The following is a 17,655-nucleotide window of genomic DNA, read 5'->3' as shown; positions in this document are numbered from 1 at the left end:
AGCATTCCTGTGTTTTTTATTTAATGACACTGGTCATTGAAAGGACACACACAACAAAATACTAATACTGGGAATGATATTTCAGTTGGAAAATCTTCAACTCTTGAAATTATTGAGCATATGACTGCTGATTATGATCGAAAGGGATTTTCTCAATTTTTAAAATGTTTAACTCATTTGTTATGGCTGTGTTATAATAATGAAGGGAATCTGTCAGCAGGATTTCTCCACCATACTATTTGTATTCATACGTAGCTCTTTCAAAGGCCAGAACAGCAGTACCTTTACGTGACTAGTCTGTACTTCTGTTAATGAGAAATCAGTGTTTGAAATTATATAAAGATGAAGAACTATTTGTAGATCTGAAACCTCTGTCACCCCGACTCTATTTCCCCACCCACCGCTGCCTCTTCCTGCTTGACGGACAGAGCCTCTATTATGTGTAACTTCAGGCAAAGGCTCCGTCTGTCAAGTCGGAGGTGGTGGTGCAGGATGCAGAATAGAGTTGGAGTGACAGAGGCATCAGATCTACAAATATCTCTTCACCCTCATTTGCATATCAGTTCAAACACTGATTTCTCAGTGATGGAGGAATAGACTGGTCATGTAAGAGAATGGCTGCCTTTGAAAGAACTACATGCCCACAGAAATAGTTTGGCAGATGAAATCCTGTGGAATCATTTTAAAATAATCTGTTACTTACGTGCCACAGGTCAAGTTCTGTGTCTCCTCCACTGCACTGAATGGATGTGTACATCTACAGCACTAGGGGCAGTGCTGGAGACCACAGCTTGATCTGGGGCTGGTAAGAAATAGATGATCTTATTACTTTTCAACACTGCCATGATGAACTAGTTAGTTAAAAAGTTGGAAGGAAAAAAACATTTAAATTTATTGTATTATCCAGTATCTATTAAAGAACCAATGCTTTTAGTGACATACACTTAATAAGATCAATCTGGTTCTCATGTGTACTACTGTTACATGTATGGCCACCTTGTGTTCCTTTTTAAAGGGGTTTTCCCATGAAAAAAATAAGTTCATTTTAATCAATAGATCTTGGAGTAATAATAATTTCCATACTTGGAAGTGTTTAAAAAAAAATGTCCGTGTGCTGAGATAATCCTATAAATGTGCCCCTGCTGTGTACTGTGTAATGGCCGTGTGTGACCGTACAATAACATGGTATGATCATACCACAGCTCCTGGGCAGGGGTGGGGGACGCAAAAGAAAGTAAACAGATAATACAGCATGGGAACATAGCTGATTTTTTTTTTTTTTTTTTTTTAGGTAAAACATTTCACTGCTTGTTTTTAAACAATATTTTACATCAAGGAAAGAATCAGCTGTGATCCCCTGCTGTAATGTCTGTATAGTTAGTCCCCCCTGCCCAGGAGCTGTGGTATGATCAGACCAGGTCCCTGTACGGTCAGACACAGCCATTACACAGTACACAGCAGGGGCACAATTATAACATTATCTCAGCACAGGAACATTTTATTTAAACACATCCAAATGTGCAGTATACTTTTATTCAAAGATCTATTGATTAAAATGTACTTTTGTTTGTGGGAAAACCTCTTTAATTTTCAGTGTTTTATCCTTGTTGTGGGTTTTGCTAAATATATTTGTTTGGGTCGATCTTCAATACCCTTACTTTCCTAGACTCTCATAATGCAGAGACATTAGATGCCCTGAACACTTGTCTTGACCCATTCTGTATGAATAAATTCTTCAATTAATAGACAACATAATTTACCAGACAGAATATTATATTACGCAGAGGATCGGGCAGTGGCCTTAAATTTTGAGAATGACAGTATCATCATGGGATTATAAGAGGATTGATGTCGACCCTTTCATAGGCTGTAACTAGCCTGCAGTTTTACTGTAACCTATATTGTAACCTTCATAGTATAGCGTTGTAACTGGCAAACCCTCCCGGCTCACATTTACAGCTGATCCTTCTGCGTTTTTATGTGCTAAACAGGTTTTTGTTGGGTTTTGAAACTCTTATAATCCTGGCTGTATGTCTAAAAAACTCTCACAGGACAGTAAGCATACTAGTACATTTCAGGGCCTCACAGGAGCCTGCTGCTGAGTATAATATATTGCTTATTCCATTTCATATGAAATCTTAAAGGAACGCTAAACACAGAAAATGCCAAAAAAAAAAAAACTCAGCAACTCCTCCCCTAATCTCTCATTTTTTTTTTCCTTATTCCTGCCGGGTATCGCTGATCGTGCTCTAATGTCCTGGGCCATTTTTTGATAGTTGGTCTCACGCTGGCCAGCGCGCATCGCTGGCATGTGACAGCGGGAGACCAACGATCAGCCAGCTCCCAGCGCTGTAAGCAGACGCTGGGAGCTGGTATCCAAGGTAAATATTGGGTAGCTAAGAGCGCGTGTAACTAATATCGCTTAGTTACCCGCTGTGTACCTTGGATACCTGCGTGCTCGCGCTGGGAGCTGGTGTCCAAGGTACACAGCAGGTAACTAAGTGACGCGCGCGCTTAGTTACCCGATATTTACCTTGGATACCAGCGTCCTCGCTGGTCCTGATCGCTGGTGAGTCTGCCTGTTTGAGAGCTCACCAGCGATCATGTAGCGAGGCACCAGCGATCCTGACAAGGTCGTATCGTTGTCGGGATCGCTGGTGCATTGTTTAGTGTGACGGCACCCTTAGTTTACCGCAAGCCAAATATTGAACTTATAAGCAGAAAAGTAAAGGAGTTACAGTAAAAAAAGTAGATAGAGATATAGTGGGGGTACAGGAAGTATTCAGACCCCTTTAAATTTTTCACTTTTTCATTGCAGCCATTTGGTAAATTTAAAAAGTTCTTTTTTTTTTCTCATTAATGTACACTCTGCATCTTGACTGAAAAAAAACGAGAAATGTAGAAATTTTTGCAAATTTCTTAAAAAAGAAAAACTAAAATACCACATGGTCATAAGTATACAAACCCTTTGCTCAGACACTCATATTTAAGTTTCATGCTGTCCATTTCCTTGCGATCCTCCGTGAGATGGTTCTGCTCCTTCACTGGAGTCTAGCTGTGTTTAATTAAACTGATAGGACTTGATTTGTAAAGGCACACACCTGTCTGTATAAGACTTTACAGCTCACACTGCATGTCAGACTAAATGAGAATCATGAGGTCAAAAAACTGGCCAAGGAGCTCAGAGACAGAATTTTGGCAAAGGCACAGATCTGACCAAGGTTACAAAATAATTTCTGCAGTACTCAAGGTTCCTAAGAGCACAGTGGCCTCCATAATCCTTAAATGGAAGAAGTTTGGGACCACAAGAAGTCTTCCTAGACCAGGCCGTCAAGCCGAACTTTGCAATCATGTGAGAAGAGTCTTGGTGAGAGAGGTAAAGAAGAACCCCAAGATCACTGTGGCTGAGCTCCACAGATGCAGTAGGGAGATGGGAGAAAGTTCAACAAAGTCAACTATCACTGCAGCCCTTCACCAGTAGGGCCTTTATGACAGAGTGGCCCAACGGTAGTCTCTCCTCAGTGCAAGGCATATGAAATCCCACATAGAGTTTGCTAAAAACACATGAAGGACTTCAAGACTATGAGAAATAAGATTCTTTGGTCTGATGATACGAAGATAGAACTTTTTGGTGATAATTCTACGCGGTATGTGTAGAGAAAACCAGGCACTGCTCATCACCTGCCCAATACAATCCCAACAGTGAAACATGGTGGTGGCAGCATCATCCTGTGGGGGTGTTTTTCAGCTGCAGGGACAGGACGACTGGTTGAAATTGAAGGAATCATGAATGCGGCCAAGTACAGAGATATCCTGGATGAAAACCTCTTCCAGAGTGCTCTGGACCTCAGACTTGGCCGAAGGTTCACCTTCCAACAAGACAATGACCCTGAGCACACAGCTAAAATAACAAAGAAGTGGCTTCAAAAAAACTCTGTGACCATTATTGACTGGCCCAGCCAGAGCCATGACCTAAACCCAATTGAGCATCTCTGCAGAGACCTGAAAATGGCTGTCCAACAACATTCACCATCCAACCTGACGGAACTGGAGAGGATCTGCAAGGAAGAATGGCAGAGGATCCCCAAATCCAGGTGTGAAAAACTTGTTGCATCATTCCCAAGAAGACTCATGGCTGTACTAGCTCAAAAGGGTGTTTCTACTTAATACTGAGCAAAGGGTCTGAATACTTATGACCAAGTGATATTTCAGGGGTTTTTTTTTAAAGAAATTTACAAAAATTTGTACATCTGTTTTTATTCAGTCAAGATGGGGTGCAGAGTGTACATTAATGGGGAAAAAAGGACTTTTTTGAATTTACCAAATGGCTGCAATGAAACAAAGAGTGAAAAATTTGAAGAAGTCTGAATACTTTCCGTACCCACTGTAGATAGCTAGATAGACAGATATGTGAGAGATAGACATATAGAAAGAGATATCTATATATCTTTTAAGCACCTGACCACTGCAGCCAATTACAGGCTGCAGTGGTGCTGTAACTTCGAACAGAGGCAGACACTATTTTCGTAAAAGCCTCAGACCTCCGGAGTCGCCTGCAATGGAAGGCCATTTACACAAGCCATTATGTTGTCTAGTAAAACGAGAGCTTGTCAGTTCGAAATTGCGAAAATTGCAACCCTTTTGATAACAGGGAATCTATGTTTTTACATTCCTGTTGAGTCTTGCGGTATTAAGTGTTGCTTTGAATTTGCTAATCTAATATTTAACCCTTTTTATCTTAAATATCTATTTGTTTTATTCTTTACTTTTTTTATTCTATTTTCTAGAGCCGGTTCTCCATAGGCTACTGTGACTATGACTTGCGGCCCTGCTATGAGACGTCAGTTGATATTTTCCATAATAACCACACTCGGAAAACATGACTAAAGTCTGTACAATGCAGTGATCTGAAAGGGCATCAGGGTGAAGCTGAAATATGTTCCTGCCACAGTGCAGGTAGATGTACCTTACTTATGTGAGTGGGATAACGAAGCTCTTCTGTATTGTGCACTGTTTCTCCCAGTGTCCGGCTGTTTATCTGGAATATCCCATGTGGGAAACAAGTTGGTTACATAATATAATTTATTTGTGCTTGATGTGTTTGCAGATGACAATGTACCACAGTATAAAGCATGCAAGCACAATAGCTATACTGACAAGTGTTCTTATCCCGCCACATGTATTTTACTGTTTTATTCATTCATCTGATATATTGGCATATTTGGAAGTACAGGCGACATAATTTGCTTTTCTAGTTATAAACAAAAAGGGCCATAATAATCTGAGCTTTTCTAAGTGCCGTTTTTTATTGTATTGGAGTTCAGTTTCTTTTTTTGATCTCCGGCTTATTATAATGTTTCTCCATTTCATCTCAGCATTTTTACTGAATGTTCTAGATGAATTTGCTTTTCTAATCATTCTGATACATTACCTGTACTCATGTATTTTGTCACTTCACCAAGTACCATAATGATTTTGTTATTACATGCCAAGCACTGAGTGAGTTTTGTGTTTTTGGTGATATTATTTGCATGACAAAGCTTTACTAAAATGATTATTATATGGGCTCCCTTTCTTTCTGTTCTCACATTGAGAAATGTACTTCAGCGTTGTATTTTATATGTATTTATTTTTAATAAAAAAATATATCTAATGAATTTGGTGTATATTTTACTTTCTAAAGAATGATTTTATTAACACGTTTTCAGGTTTACAGAAAACATGACACATTACTGAAAATATATGCGCAAAGGAAACCAAATAATGGTTGATTTGCTTTTAAAAAGGCATTCCACATATAAAATTTTCCTGGTATATGTCAAAATAGCAATATTAACTTCCTGCCGCAGCCAATTTTAATTTTTCTGAATATATGTATGCAGAGATGTTTGAAGGATTTTTTTTTGCAGGACGAGTTGTACTTTTAATTGACACCATACATTTTACCACACAATGTACTGGAAAATGTAAATACAATTCCAAGAGCGATTAAATTGTAGAGAATAAAATGCAATTTTGACATTGTTTATGGGATTTTGTTTTTACAGCATACATTGGGGTGCGGTAATAGAAACAGGGTTAGTGACACCATTGCTGCCTCACAGCTTCTATATCTGCCCCTGGTGAAATCTCATTTCAGTGAACGAACTAGTGGGGAGGGAAGCAGTGAGTGCGGTGGAAGCTATGAAAATTGCGTGAGACAGGGACAGAAAGTGTGGCGGCGGCCACTGAAGATGCAGACAGTGGGGACAAAAGAAGTGTGGTGTGGCAGACACTGAAGTTACGGTCACTTCTCCATCACAGCTACTGACATAGGACATCATTAAGGGATGACGGTCACCGAAGCTATGGTAAGTGACCGCAGCGTTGCCCTATGACGACATCCTGTTTCGGGCGGTGATAGAAGCTGTGGGGAAGTGACTGTGGGGCCATCCTTCTGTGATGTTCCTTTTGAGAATCCCATCAAACGAAACGTCACAGGAAGTTAAGTAACTATAAAAAATAGGGAGAATGGTAGGGAATTTAGTTTTTTTCATGACTGTATTTATACATAACCAGAATTACAAATGTAACTTCAGATGGAAACTCTAGCGCATTATAGATAACTGACTGCTGATTGTAACTTGAGCTGTTTCACCATCACAGATCCATTAAAGTCAATGAGAGTGAGTGTTCGGTCCTAGCAGTAGAACACCCATTCATCATAAAATGATGGCTTTTTTTTAGCGATAGGTTATTAAAGTTTGTCTTAAAGTGGTTGTCCCATGTATAAAGTAAATTTTAATCATTTAACCTTGGAATAAAAATAAGTTCCATAATATGTGTAACAAAAAAAAAAATGTTGCTGCGCTGAGAATCTTATGACTGTTCCCCTGCTGTGTATTGTGTAATGGCTGTATCTGACCGTGCAGGGACATGATCTGGTCATACCTCATCTCCTGGGCACAGGGGGAAGCAGGAGAAGAGTATGCAGATATTACAGCATGGGATCACACCTGATTCTTTTTGTGAGGTAAAACATTTCCCTGCCTGTTTTTAAACAGGTTTTGCCTCACAGAAACCAGCAGCTGTGATCCCCTGCTGTAATGTCTGTATACTCTCTTTTACTTCCTCCCCTGCCCAGGGTCCTGACATGTGGTATTCCTGGGTTAGTAGTAGGGGTGTCTAATAGACACCTCTCCATTACTAACACCAGAGCTTGATGTCAGCTGTGATTTTTGAAAAATCACAGCTGACATAAACCCCAAGTACCATTATCGCGATTGTAACTTCACCAGGTCAATCTGGGATAGCCAGGCAAAATGCCAGAATTGGCGCATCTAATGTGATGCACCACTTCTGGGTGTCTGTGGGCTGCTATTTTTTAGGCTGGGAGGAGATGAAGAACCATGGACCTTCCCAGCCTGATAATATAAGCCTGCAGCTGCTTTACATTTGCTTGTTAAAAAAAAATAGATGGACCTCACAGTTTTTTTCTTAATTATTTATTTAAACAAAGCTAAACACCCCCTCTGGTGCCACATGAAAGGCAATAAAGGGTGCAAGTTTATTATATGTAGGGTGCTTGTGAAATTATATACCTACATGACAACTATCTCTAAATATAGAAAAATGAAGCATCACAAAATGCAAAAAAAACCCACTGCAAGCCTCCTGGACTAACAATCCCATAATCTGTTAGATACATAAAGATAAGAAGAGGCATGTGGCCTATCTATTCTATTCTGAGGATTCTGGCTGTGAATTTACTGTACTTGGCTGATGAAATTTCAGGTTTCCTTTTGAGATGTGTGCTTAAATATTGGACTGAACACACATGGGCTGTGTGCTGTCCAATTTTTTTTCTCGCACCCTTTGATTTTCACTGGCGAGTGTCATCCAATTCTCGCATCCACTCGCAGCATCCTGAGATTTTTTTTTTTCTCAGTTTGTTTAGATCTAAGGTAAAAATCACAGATGAGCACAGACCCATTGAATAACATTTTTCAGCGTGCCATGCGATGTTTTCTCGAATTGCACTCTTCTGATTTATATGCTCGTGTGAGTGAGACCTTAGGCTGAGAATGGACATGGGATCTGAGGCAGTGGAAGTGCTCTGTCCCACCTAGAGCACTTCAATCCTCATTTCTTAACATTATTAAAAGTCAATTTCTCAGGACTACAGCAGCACTTTTGTTTATTCATGGAATGGAATCACAGTTGTGTTCTTATTACCTACACATGTAATCAGTTCAGAATGGGGGGTAGAATAAGCGGAAAGATTCAAATTAAACTAAGTTTATGGTCTAAATGGCTAAGATTATGGTCTTTGAATCACACAATCATTATATTGTCATGTATTGTTCAAGTTTAGTTTGTCACATGACTCATTTTATTGTTATATACCAAAAAATACACTTCTCAAAAAAATAAAGGGAACACTTAAACAACAGAATATAACTCCAAGTAAATCAAACTTCTGCGAAATTAAACTGTCCACTTAGGAAGCAACACTGATTGACAATCAATTCACATGCTGTTGTGCAAATGGAATAGACAATAGATGGAAATTATTGGCAATTATCAAGACACAATCAATAAAGGAGTGGTTCTGCAGGAGGGGATCACAGACCACATCTCAGAGCCAATGCTTTCTGGCTGATGTTTTGGTCACTTTTGAATGTTGGTTGTGCTTTCACATTCGTGGTAGCATGAGACGGACTCTACAACCCACACAAGTGGCTCAGGTAGTGCAGCTCATCCAGGATGGCACTTCAATGCGAGCTGTGGCAAGAAGGTTTGCTGTGTCTGTCAGCGTCGTGTCCAGATGCTGGAGGCGCTACCAGGAGACAGGCCAGTACGCCAGGAGATGTGGAGGGGGCTGTAAGAGGGCAACAACCCAGCAGCAGGACCGCTACCTCTGCCTCTGTGCAAGGAGGAACAGGAGGAGCACTGCCAGAGCCCTGCAAAATGACCTCCAGCAGGCCACAAATGTGCATGTGTCTGCACAAACGTTTAGAAACTGACTCCATGAGGATGGTCTGAGGGCCCAACGTCCACAGATGGATGTGTCCGCATGCGTCGTTTTGACAGTGCGGTGACCGCAACAAATTGCAACACGCTGCGTTTGACGCAGGTCGCCGCATTGTCAAAACGACGCATGCGGACACATCCGCACGGCGTGCGTACCCAGTCTTAAAGATAGGTACATAGGCCGCATGCAGAAGTCGGCGGAGCCAACCGGAGGCGATGAGGCAGTGGGCGGAGCTTCACGGAGGAAGTCTGCAGCTCGGCCGAACGCAAATGTGAAGCCGGCCTTAGACTCAGCAAGCAGCTAAGACTAACAGGCAATCTGCCAGAGTAAAATTGACAGGTCTCATCCAATGCTATACATGTGTATAGAAAAATAAAAATTTAAGTCCCATGCGGGGACGAAGTAAAAAAAAAAAAGTTAAATGTTTTAAAGCTAGTTTAAAAAAAATCACTAAATGAATAAAAAATAAATAAATACTAAGCTAATAAAGACGTATGTTTACAGTTGTGTGAAAGTGTCTGCCCCTCCTGGTTTCCTATCCTTTGCATGTTTGTCACATTTAAAGGGAACCTGTCGGCAGGATTGTGCATAGTAACCTACACATATTGAGCTGATGAAATGCATCTTGTGGTTGTTTCTTAATCTTTATTTTCAGTTGTGTATTAATGAGATTCTCGTGGTCGTGCCACGGCTGGCACCTGCCTGCAGAAACGTTTTTTTTTTATTCAGTATGTGCTGGTGTTCGTTATGCAAAGTAGGGGCAGATCAGTGAGGGATCAGTGACCTGTCAGCAGTCTGCATTATCAATATATAATCAGGGCTTCATATACACCAACCCCGCCTTAGGGCACGAGAATCTCATTAGCACAAAACTGAAAATAAAGATTAAGAAACAACCATAAGACGGATTTCCTCAACCCAGGTATCATTTTAATCAGTATACTGGCGCCGACCTTACAGTGTGTCTAGGTTGATATGCACAATCCTGCTGACAGGTTCCCGTTAAATGTTTCAGCTCACCAAGCAAATTTAAATATTAGACAAAGATAACACAGGTAAACACAAAATGCATTTTTTTTAAATGAAGGTCTTTATTATTAAGGGAAATAGAAATCCACATCTACAGGGCCCTGGTTGAAAAAGTGATTGCCCCTTAAACCTAATAACTGGTTGGGCCTCCCTTAGCAGCAACAACTGCAATCAAGCATTTGCGATAAACTGGCAATAAATCTTTAACAACATTTTGGCCCACTCACCTTTGCAGAATTGTTGGTAATGTGGTATTGCTATAATCATACTAACCTGAAAAATAAAGCTGGCGTATCAATTTTACCACACTCGGAACGTCAATTACAAAAAAATCAATTCCTGAATTGCTGTTTTTGTTCATTCTGCCTCCCATAAATCTGAATAGAAAGCGGTCAAAAAATGTCATGTGCCCAAAAATGGTACCAATAAAAAAGTCAACTTGTCCCGCAAGAAAACAAGCCATCACATGACTCTGTTGGCAGAAATATGGAAAAATTATAGCTATCTAAATATGGTGATGCAAAAACTTGATTTTTGCAAAAAAAAAGTGTCTTTTAGTGTGTGACAGCAGCCAAACATAGAAACCTGATATAAGTCTGATATTGCTGCTATCACACCGACCCAAAGAATAAAGTCGCCTAATCACCAATACCGAAAGAGGAACCACGTAAAAATAAAAACCAATTCATCACCTGCTGTTGATTTGTTCATTCTGCCTCCCAAATATTGCAGTAAGGCTGGGCCCACATATATCCTGTGCTCTGTGCTGCGCGCTTAAACCGGGGTTTCTGCCTAATTCTCTGAAACACGTGATTCATACGGAACCCCGGCTGAAGATTCCCTATAATTAGGCAGATGCAGGCACTGTGGACACTGTCTGACCTGTGGTATCCATCTTTTTAGGCATGCATAAAAACCACGGTCAGGCGACAGTTTTGTGCACCTCTGAAAAGGACACCGCTGAACAGAGGCCAGATGGAGTCCAGAGTAACTCTGCTGCCTCATTATAGTGAATGGATCCATTGGGGGATTCATCTGAATCACGTCACTCAGAGATTTAGATGGAAACTCCAAGTGCTCAGCGTAGAGCACCAAATAAATGTGATCCAAAATGTTATGTAAAATGTTCACAATCAAAGCTTCAACTCATTTCACAAAAAAAGCCCTCGCTCAAGTCTGTCATCTGTTAACGGAAATATAGGGGGCTTCCATGTTACTGATAGTTCAAAGGCTCTGTAAAAGCGCTATAGTTCCTCACCCCCAAAAGAATTCCAACAAATTCTGCCCTCCCAAATCCAAATGCCCCCTCCCTTCTGAGCCCCACAGTGTGCCTAAACCACAGGTTTGGCATTTGAGTGGAGATGAGAGCCCGCCTAATTTATAGGTACATGTCTTCAGAAGCATGAGCTGGGCATAATGTACTGGTCACTACAGCGTACTGGTCACTACAACGGCTGTTTACAATTTTCACTCAGCAACATCCATTGCTGCTTGTTTCTGGAAAACACTTATGGAGTCAAAATTGTCACTACACCTGTAGATAAATTCCGAGACGGGTGCAATTTCCAAAATGGGGTCACTTGAGGGAGGATTCTGCTGTTCTAGTACTTAGGGGCTCTGTATATGGAGTGCACAAACTATTCTACAATAATTTATTCTCCAAGTAGCGTCAAATAGCGAGTCTTGCTGTGTGGCTAATCAGCACTGTACATCCACATATGGGATTTTGCCACATTCAGCAGAAATTGTGTGACACATTTTGCCACCATTTTTACCCACTTCTTGTGAGAAAATCTAAAATCTGGGACTAAAACAATTTTTTTGTGGTAGAAATATAATTATTTTTTTCTTCACTGCACAATAGTATAAAATTCTGTTACACACCTGTAGTGTCAATATGGTTACAGCACCCCTAGATTAATTAATTGAGAGGAGTAGTTTGTAAAGTGGGGTTGTTTATGGGGGTTTCTGCTGTTCTGGAATTCCAGGGGCTCTGCAAATGTGACACGGCACCCTCAAACCAGAGCAGCAAAATCTGCACTGTAATATGTTGCTTCTTTCTTTCTGAGCTTTGCACTGTGCCTCAAAAGTAGTTTTTGACCACTTATTTGATGTACTCAGGAGAAATTGCATAACAAATTTGCTTTTCAATTTCTCCTATTACCCCTTTTAAAATTTGCAAACTTGGGGTCAAAGCAACATTTTAGTGGAAAAAAATAGTAATATTTCATTTACTCAGCCCAATGTTATACATGTTTGTGAATCGCCTGAGGATTAAAAATACTCACTACTCCCCTAGATGAATTCCTTGAGAGGTGTAGTTTACAAAATGGGATCACTTGTGGGTGTTTCTGCTGTTTTAGCAGGTCAGGGGCTCTTCTAATGTGACATATCCAAAACCAGCCAAAATAGTGTTCATTCCCTTCCGAGCCCTGCCATGCACCCAAGCAATTGTTGTCCAAAAAATATTGAGTATTGGCAAACTCTGAAAAAATTGCGCAACAAATTTTGGCATCCACTGTTAACCTTGTGAAAATAAAATTAAAATATTTGGGCTAAAACAACACTTTTGTAGGAAAAATGTGATTTTTTTTTTATTTTCACGGCTCAACATTATAAAGTTCTGTGAAGATCCTGAGGGTTCAAGATGCTCACCATACATCTAGATAAAATTCCTTGAGGGGTTTCCACTGTTTAGGCATTTCAGGGGATCTCCAAACCCAAGATGGCATCGGTTATCGATTCCAGAAAATTTTGTATTCCAAAAGTCAAATGACCCTCCTTCCCTTCCAAGTACTGTCGTGCACCCAAACAGTAGTTTTCCTCCACATATGCTGTATCGCCGTACTCAAGAGAAATTGTACAACAAATTTTGGGGTCTATTCTTTCTTGCAACCCTTATGAAAATAAAAAAATTGGGGCTAAAATAAAATTTTTGTGGGAAAAATTTTAATTTTTCTATTCACGGCTCAACATTATAAAATTCTATGAAGCTCCTTAGGGTTCAAGGTGCTTACCACACATCTAGATAAATTCCTTGAGGGTTTTAGTTTTCAAAATTCGGTCATTTGTAGGGGCTCTCCAAACGTGACATGGCATCCACTATCAAGTCATCTGAAGGGTTAATAAACTTCTTGAATGTGGTTTTGCTCAACTTGAGGGGGTGCAATTTTTAGAATGGTTTAACTTTTTGGTATTTTCTGTCATTTAGGCCCCTCAAAGTTACTTCAAATGTGATCCGTAAAAAAAATGGCTTTGTTAATTTTATGGAAAAATGAGAAATTGCTGATCAACTTTTAACCCTTCTAACTTCGTAACGAAAAAAAATATGTTTCAAAAATTGTGCTGATGTAAAGTAGACATGTGGTAAATGTTATTTATGAACTATTTTGTGTGACATAACTCTGATTTAAGGGCATAAAAATTAAAAGTTTGAAAATTGCAAATTTTTTGCCACATTTCCGATATTTTCAGAAATAAAAACAAGTCATACAAGTCATATCGAATAAATTTTACCACTATCATGAAGTAGAATATATCACGAGAAAACAGTCTCAGAATCACTGGGATACATTGAAGTGTTCCAGAGTTATTATCTCATAAAGTGACACTAGTCAGAATTGAAAAAAACTGGCCTCACCTCGCCAAGCGAAAACAAGTTATGGTGCAAAAAGGTTAAAAAAAATTGTCTCTTTTTACTTCTGGGCTAGGATTCATGTGCACATTTTGTCTTTTTTAGGCAGATTTTTCCTGGCACCCAACTGAAAAAGCACTAAAAGAATGAACATAATGCATACCTATGTAAAAAATGACACGTTTTGCTTATGTTCCGTCTTTTAACCGCTTCAGGCTTTGAAAGCCGGGAAGTGTTTAAAGCACCACTCCAGCGTTTGTTTTTTTTCAGCGTCTTTCAGCACTGCTCCGGTCCAGCAGCTCTATCTTGTGAGTGCAGCTTCTGACTGGCTGTAAGTCAAAAGCTACGTCACAAGCTCTCATGCCAGTCTGTGGAAGCCAGAATGAGGCTCTCATATACTTGAATTGAAAAGTGACCTCCTGCGCTATTCATGACACACTGGAGCTGCCAACAGATTACTTTTCACCAAAGACCGATGGGAGCGACATTGGAAAATGATGAAGGTGACGTCAGGTGAGTATGAGAAAGGGGGCAGGGAACTTACATTTTAAAGCACCACATCAACAGTGCAATAAAAAACTGCTGTAGTGGTGCTTTAAAAGAAGTAGCATGTTTATTATGTCTTTGGCTTTCACTTGGAAGCTGCTCAATATTAAACCCCTTCCAGACATATGACGTACCGGTATGTCATATCTTGTCAGTAATTCCCACAAATGGAAATACTAGTATGGTTTAAGGGGAAACATGTAAAAGTTTTGGAATGGCCTAGCCTAAGACCAAACCTTAATCCAATTGAGAATCTGTGATCAGACATGAAGAATGCTGTTCACCAGAGGTAATCATCTAACTTGAAGGAGCTGGAGCTGTTTTGAATTGAGCAATGGGCAAAAATCCCAGAGGCAAAATGTGGAACGTCATAGAGACTTATCCAAAGCGACTTGTAGCTGCCACAAAGGGAGCCTCTATAAAGTACTGACTTTAGCTGCGGTGACTAGTTTTCAGTCATTTTTTTTTTTATAAATAAAAATAAAGCCAAACATTCACAGTTGTAGGCATGTTCTTTACATGAACTGATGCAAACCGTCGGAAAAAAATTGAAAATCAAAGTAGTGAAGAAGCAAAACACGTAAAATGCAAAAGAGGTGAATACTTTCGCAAGCCACTGTACATTTCTGATATATATGATGCAGACATAACCACCAATGAAAGATTCCCTATAATAAGGCAGATGGAGTCACTTTGTACTCTGTCTGACTTATGATCCAGCAGGGTCCGTCTTTTTAACCCCTTTCCAAACTTAAATGTTTCTAGCACAGGCGATCAGATGATCACAGCTTCTAGTTTCCCATGGATACTATTGAAACAAGTGAAAAGTAAAAAAAAAAAAAAAAAAAAAAAAAAAAATTTTTTAAAAACCTTATGAAAAAACAGATAAAGTTTAAATCACCCCCAATTCGCCCCATTCAAAATAAAACAAAAAAATATACACATATTTGGTATCTCCAAGTTCATAAATGCTCAATTAATCCGATCTGTAAACAGTGTAACAAGAAAAAATAAAAAACACCAGAATTACGTTGTTTTTTTTTAATCGACACAACATTGTATTAAAATGCAATAACGGCGATCAAAAGATGGTATCTAACCCAAAATGGTATCTATAAAAAAATCAACTGAGCACGAAAAAAATAAGCCCTCACCCAGCCCCTCATGAAAAATGGAGACGCTACGAGTCTTGGAAAATGGTGACTTTTTTTTTTTTTTTTTTACAAACTGGATTTTTTTTCACCACTTAAATATTAAAGAACTTATACATGTTTGGTATCTACGAACTTGTAATGACCTGGAGAATCATAATGGCAGGTCAGTTTTAGCATTTAGTGAACATGGTAAAAAACCTCTTGTGGAATTGCAGTTTTTTAGCAGTTTCACCGAACTTTGAATTTTTTCCCCATTTTCCAGTACACTAAATTGGAAAAACAATTGTGTCGTTCAAAAGTACAACTTGTCCCACAAAATAAGAAGCTCACACATGGACATATTGACAGAAAAATAAAAAAGCTATGGCTCTGGGAAGAAGTGGAGCAAAAAACAGAAAAATCCAAGGTGGCGAAGGGTTAAGTGTGCATAAAAGCAAAGACTGCCACAGTTTTGTGGATTTCTGACAAGAAGGACAACCCTGAACAGAGGCAAGATGGAGTCTAAAGTATCTGCCTCAATAGAGTGCATGGATCCCAAGGGTATCATCTGAATCGCGTCATTTGGAGATTTATACATGTAAATCTCGATGCAAGTGCACAGCGTAGAGCACAGGATAACATGATCCAAATGTAAAATGTTTACAATAAAGGCTTCAACTCAATTCACAAAAAAGTCCCAACTCAGGTCCAACATTTGTTAACGGAAATATAGGTGTTTCCATGTTACTTGTAGCACAAAGGCTCTGGAAAAGTGAAATTGGTCTCCCGCAAAAAGAAATCCATTGGAGCACTTACCATACCACACTTCTGCCACCTATGCGACGCCGAGGAGTGACATCAGCGGTATGTTGACATGACCTGATCACGCTGCTGACATCGCCCTGACTAAGAAGTGCAGGCGGTCAGGGCTTCAATCATATTTGCACCTGAAAGACATGAGTACAATTGATCACAGGGAGCTGGCACTCTGCACATTTTCTGAGCTGTCTGTCTGCTTGACAGCTGGCTCAGAGAACGAGCAACTCCCACTACAGGGAGCGGCTAAATGCTACTTACTGGGGAGACATCTCGGACTGTCGCATCAGATGGCCTGACAGCGACTCTGTGCCGGCTGCATTTGGGAAGAATGTCCCACCTGCATCCCACTAAACATGCCCCTTGTTCTGCTCTTCTGGCACCTGATGGGATTTCTCAATGTAACCTGGCTCCTGCAACCCACAACCGCAAAATCTGCACAATAATATGGCACTCCTTTCCTTCTGAGCTGTTTACTGTCCCTGAAAAGTAGTTCCCGATTACATGTAGAGTATTGGTGCACTCATGAGAAATTGTACAACAAACTGTGCAGTCCATTTTTTTTCCCAATTAGCTCTTATGAAAATTAAAAACTTCGGGCTAAAACAACATTTTAGTGGTACAAATTAAATTTTTTCTTCTTCACCACCCAATGGCATAAACTTCTGTGACAAACCTGTGGTGTCAACATTCATGCTCACTATACTGTTAGATGATACAAAGCCATCCACAACCTGTCTCCTCCATACATCTGTAACATGGTCTCTAGGTACCTACACACACGCAACCTTCGATCGTCCCAAGATCTCCTTCTCTACTCCCCCCTTATCTCTTCTTCCCAACCGCATACAAGAGTTCTCACGTGCTTCCCCCATACTCTGGAACTCCCTACCGCAATACATCAGACTCTCACCATCAACGGAAACCTTCAAGAAGCACCTGAAGACCCACCTGTTCCGACAAGCCGACAGCCTGCAATGATCCTCGGTCTACTGAACCACCGCACGACCTGCTCTACCCTCTCCCACTGTATCCTCACCCATCCCTGTAGACTGTGAGCCCTCTCGGGCAGGGTCCCCTCTCCTTATGTACTTGTGTGTCCCTTGTCCTTTGTCTTGCACTTGTATATTACTCTTGTATATATTACACTTGTCTATATTTCCCCTTTTCACATGTAAAGTGCCATGGAATAAATGGCGCTATATAAATGCATAATAATAATAATAATAATAATAATGATATCATTGAGACATATAGTTTGGAAAGTGGGGTCACTTATTGGGGGTCTGCTTTTAAGACCTGCCATGGCACTCTCAAACCATTCCATCAAAAATCTTAACTCCATTATGGCGCTCCTTCCATTCTGAGCTTTGCATTGTGCCTCAAAAGTAGTTTTCGACTACATATGAGGAACTGGTGAACTCAGGAGAAATTAGGTAGCATTTTGTACCATTTGTTTTTTTTCCTATTATCTCTTTTGAAAA

The 17,655-nt window shown here is 40.0% G+C and overlaps 1 protein-coding gene and 1 long non-coding RNA gene across 4 annotated transcripts in view; one reads left to right on the top strand and one right to left on the bottom strand.

Annotated features, from left to right (window-relative positions):
• The window catches only part of MITD1 (microtubule interacting and trafficking domain containing 1), a 32,109-nt gene extending 26,452 nt beyond the window's left edge, over positions 1–5,657 (top strand). For all 3 annotated transcript variants that reach the window (XM_073590536.1, XM_073590534.1, XM_073590537.1), the window contains one exon: positions 4,788–5,657. In XM_073590536.1, coding sequence (XP_073446637.1) covers positions 4,788–4,883 — 96 coding nt within the window. In that variant the 3' untranslated portion in view covers positions 4,884–5,657. The remainder of the gene's footprint in view (positions 1–4,787) is intronic.
• The window catches only part of LOC141101442 (uncharacterized), a 161,318-nt gene extending 145,052 nt beyond the window's left edge, over positions 1–16,266 (bottom strand). The window contains exon 1 of the long non-coding RNA XR_012234977.1: positions 16,172–16,266. This is a non-coding gene — a long non-coding RNA (uncharacterized lncRNA). The remainder of the gene's footprint in view (positions 1–16,171) is intronic.
• Positions 16,267–17,655: the final 1,389 nt, after the last annotated feature.

This window comes from Dendrobates tinctorius, unplaced genomic scaffold (genome assembly GCF_039654945.1).
Source record: "Dendrobates tinctorius isolate UK_male_01 unplaced genomic scaffold, ASM3965494v1 ptg000117l, whole genome shotgun sequence".
Classification (NCBI taxonomy): domain Eukaryota; kingdom Metazoa; phylum Chordata; class Amphibia; order Anura; family Dendrobatidae; genus Dendrobates; species Dendrobates tinctorius.
Note: the sequence above shows the minus strand (reverse complement) of the source record. Positions and strands in the feature narration are given on the sequence as shown.